Source organism: Marmota marmota, unplaced genomic scaffold (assembly GCF_001458135.2).
Source record: "Marmota marmota marmota unplaced genomic scaffold, marMar, whole genome shotgun sequence".
Classification (NCBI taxonomy): domain Eukaryota; kingdom Metazoa; phylum Chordata; class Mammalia; order Rodentia; family Sciuridae; genus Marmota; species Marmota marmota.
In genome coordinates, this window is record NW_026000141.1 from 2,023,199 (window position 1) to 2,027,405 (window position 4,207).

A 4,207-nucleotide genomic window follows, 5' to 3' on the forward strand; every position below is an offset into this window, starting at 1 on the left:
GTGACAGTGGATAGCAGCAGTGTTCAAGGGACTGGCTGCAGGTCAGGGTGTCACCCACCCCAGCATACCACCCGCGTGGGACCTGAGCTCACTGCACACTGACCTGAGGGGAAGGTGACCCAGGCAGCCTCAGCACAGAGTAAGAGAGCTCCCTGGGTAAATGGGAGCCCCCAATACCTTCAGAATCATCACCCACTCAGAGAACGCAGGGACATGGGACACCATCAACCTCTGCTGTAGTCAGAGGCTTGCAGATCAGGAACCGCTCACACATGTCACACTGGTTACCAAAAATACTGGTGATGCTCTTTGCTGGTAACCAAAGAGACACTGAGAGTGTCTCCTTGACAGTGAGAACATACCCCGGAGCCACTTGGTCAACAACATGAAAGCAGCTTCAAGACTCACGGAAGGATTGATCTTTCTGATGCCAGAACTCACTTTTTATATTTTGACTTGGAAAAGAATTGATACACAAAAAAGTAAGAAAAAAAGCCACAAGCACAGAGACATTGAAAACATGGATATCTGTCCATCTATTATCTGTCAAATATTATAGAAAGGTATAAAATATATTAAAGTACATATGTAGTATATAAATATGTCTCAAAATACATGTACATATAAATAAAGTATCTGCACACGTGCCTAAGTGTGTAACACTGATGCACAAAGGAGCCCAGACCACCTGGTGCAAATGGTAAGGTGAGCTGTAACGTGCACCCCACGGCGTGGAGTGTAGACGGGTAGAAATGGCCGTGAGCACTGGGCCTAGGGGCAGTGATGGCACTACGGGTGATACAGGGCAGTGGCCGTGGCCCTGCAGCACTTGGCCTGGTGAGTGCAGCCTGGAGCCTCTGCTGCCGTGTCCCTCCCTCGTCCACTCCCAGCACTGGGATGGAGGCTGCGAGTGCACTGGGTACCCAGGAGATGCTGAGTGTGTGTGTGAGCCCCAGCCTCGCCCTTCACCCTGTGCTTCCTTAGTAGAGACCCCACTACTCACAGATCTCCAAGGCCACACTCCACTCAAGGACACTGCGGTTTTATTGCATGAAAATCACAACATATTTCAGTACTCAGAGGCCACCATCGTCTCTCCTGCGAGAACTGCTTTAAACACACAGTTCTTGCTGATTTTTTAAGAGGACCACACCGAGTACAGATGGTAAGGTGGGCGGAGGCCAAGGCGCCCAGCCCATAAGCAAAGCCCAGACTCTGCCTGGACACAAAGTCTCACAGGCCCAGGGAGCCGCCAAGAGCTGAGGAGCGAGGAGCAAGGACCCCTGTGGAAACCACAGCTCCTAGCACTGAATCTGATCCAGTGTCTGCCGAGGGACCTGGTGTCTAACTTGTGGGTGCTGGCGGCAGGCCAGGGGCTGGCCAGGCCTTACTACTGGTCTGGTTTCAGAAATCACAAGAGACCTGAGCGGTGGCCCCACACACTGGGTCTCACAGTGACCTCAGCCTGTGTCACCTGGGTTCACGCTATGGCCCGGCCAGAGGGTGTGGTCACAGTGGGCTCAGCTGGCTGGTGCACTGGGGACTAGCCTGGACATAACAGAGGCTGGTCCTATGGACACACGACTTTGCCTGACGGGGACAGGTGCCCTCCCCATGAGCAGGCCAGCTGTGGAGAGGCCAGCTGTGGAGAGGCGCCAGCAGCTGGGTTGCAGCTCAGGAGAGCACTTGGGGTACTTCCCAGGGTGAGCAGGGCCCAGGGTCAGATCCCAGCACAACAACAACAAAAAAAGTAATTTGTTGTTAAAAAAAAAGGCTCTAGATGACGGTGGAAAAGTCCACAGAAGCACATCAAGTCCAGCGCTGGGCAGGGCAGGAGGGGTGAGGGCCATGACATCGGGTCACAGTGTAAAGTGGAGGCTTCCAGTATCAAAACCAGGTGGACCTGGCTGTGCACTTCACGCCACGCTCAGGCCTGGGTCACAGTGCGGCTGCTCGTGGCCCATGTCAGATGTCCATGGTGTCCCCTCTGCGATCCAGGGCCGAGCACTCAGGAGTGGTCACAGTGGTCCCCCCTCCCCAGGGACTGAGCTGAGTCCACCTACAAGTGCCAGGCAAAGGACTGCCAGGCCCTGCTGGGTCCCCCCTTAGGAGCAGGCAGCCTCCATGCAACGTGGCCACCTTGGTAGGACAGGGGTCACTGTGCTGCCAGTGTCAGTCTGCTTCCTAGACACGAAGGAGAAATTGTGGGTCCCTCCCTGGGGACAGAGACATGAGGACACAGGAGATGCAGCAGGAGGCGGTCGGCTCTGTCGGGGCCGATGGGCAGGAAAGAAGGCTTCCTCCAGGAAAGGGCATCTTCAGGCTGACCTGAGTCCAGAGAGGTAGCACTCTCGGGCGTGGGCAATGTCTCTGACAGCCCAAATCCCAGGCAGCTGGGCTGTGCCTTTTCCAAGGGTGGAGGACCAGTGTGGGCATACCTGCCAGGGCGGCATGACTCCAGCCCAAGTCCCCAGAATGGGTGGAGACCCCAGAGCTGACCACTTGGCAAGGGCTGGCCTCAGTGCTGTGACCCTGAAGGAGACCGTGCACCCCAGCTGGGGCTGGCTCTGGGAGCTGTGTGGGTGGAGTTAGCAGACCAGGGACACCCCACCCTGTTCCCCACGCTCCTCGGACATTCTGGCTGATCCTCCAGGGGTGCACAGGGACCTAAACTACCCCCGCAGGACTCCTCTGGGCCCCTATCAAGGCAGAGGCAACCCCCTCCTGAGCGACAGCCTGTGCCCCACGTGCCACGGCTTTACTGGGTGCATGTGGTGAGGAGGGAGGCTCATGATGGGTGTCACAGTGGGCCACCATGCACACCAGTGTCCTCAGGGGGCAGCCAGCCCTCGGGTGCATGGGGCAGGATCCAGTGTCCTCAGGGGCAGCCAGCCCTCGGGTGCGCCAGGCAGGAGGGCCCCGGGGTCTCTAGCCACGCAGCCCTGGGTGTCAGGCTGCAGGAGCTGGTGGGTGCTCTTCCGTAGGGTCACAGGTGGAGGCTGCGACCTCATGTCCAGGCAGCAGGGAGAGGGTCCCACGTGGATAGGGTACTCGTTCTGCTCTGCTCTGGGAGGTAGTCATCACCAGCTCCTGCTCACACGGCGGACAGGTCCACACGGGGGGCAGAGTGGCTGCTCTTATCCCAGGGGCTGAGCTTGGTGGAGCCTGTGCCAGGCCTGGTCCCATTCATCTGCAGGCCACAAGCAAGTGAGGAGTGGGAGCTGGGCCCTAGAGGAAGCCCAGACCCCATGCGGGCATGGACGCCCAGAGGCAGGAAGCCGCAGGGGTCCACTGCGGGGGCAGAGGCACAGGGCCCCCCTGCTCCCCTGAGAAACAAGGACCTGAACAAGAGAACCCAGACCAGAGCAGCCGCACAGTCCCCTCCCAAGTCCAGGTGTGTCCACCCTCTGCTCTTGTGTCTGTACAGCTATGCTCTCGTTTTCCCTTTCTTCACGGAGCCCCAGGGCCAGGTCCTGTATGGGCTGTGGGGTCAGAGTGGCCAACAGAGGTAGCCAGCTCCTTGCTCCCATAGCGTAGTGTTCCAAAGGGGCCAGACAACGGGCAGAATGGCCAGCAATCGCGCACAAGGGCGGAAGCATGGGGATGGGTGGGGCACCCTCACGTGAAGTCCAGGAAGGAGTCACCTCGGCAAGGACCCATAGGGTAGGTGGGAGGAGCCCAGCCCAGCATCTGCTCCAGCTGCCCAGTGGGGCAGAGCTCAGGGAAGGAGAGCCGTCTCCGGTGGGCAAGGTAACCACAGAGCAAGGGCCCAGGTCAGCGAGGGCTGCCATTCCAGCAGGCTCAGCAGGGAGAGGGGACCCAAAATGGGGACCACACAGCACTTACGAGGTCTGAACTAAGGGGCTTCGTGTTGGCACTGCGGGCGGAGCTGCTCACCAGGGACCAGACCTTGGTTTTGTGCTTGAAGGCGGCTCTCACCTTGGAGGAGATGGACAGGAGAGGCCAGTTAGGACACTTCAGAGGCTGGAGAAGCAAAGCCAGAGGTGCTATCAACAGTGCCCAGGTGGCTCCCGCAACACCCAAGGCAAGTGAGGACCCAGATAGGCAGGATTGGTTGTTATCAGTGTCGACACCTGCGAGCTGGTCATCAACTGGCTGGCTAAGGGTGGCATGGCCAGGCTCCAGTCGGCAGGGCAAGGCTGTCCCGCACGCTAGGCCCCTTTAGAAAGGAGAGCTCCCGCATGGT

General features: G+C 58.6%; 1 protein-coding gene across 3 annotated transcripts in view; it reads right to left on the bottom strand.

Moving 5' to 3' along the window:
• Positions 1-415: 415 nt before the first annotated feature.
• The window catches only part of Adgrd1 (adhesion G protein-coupled receptor D1), a 97,616-nt gene continuing 93,824 nt past the window's right edge, over positions 416-4,207 (bottom strand). For all 3 annotated transcript variants that reach the window (XM_048785887.1, XM_048785886.1, XM_015505634.2), the window contains 2 exons: positions 3,847-3,939; positions 416-3,190 (listed from right to left, as the gene is read on the bottom strand). In XM_048785887.1, the coding sequence (XP_048641844.1) occupies positions 3,095-3,190; positions 3,847-3,939 (189 nt within the window). In that variant the 3' untranslated portion in view covers positions 416-3,094. The remainder of the gene's footprint in view (positions 3,191-3,846; positions 3,940-4,207) is intronic.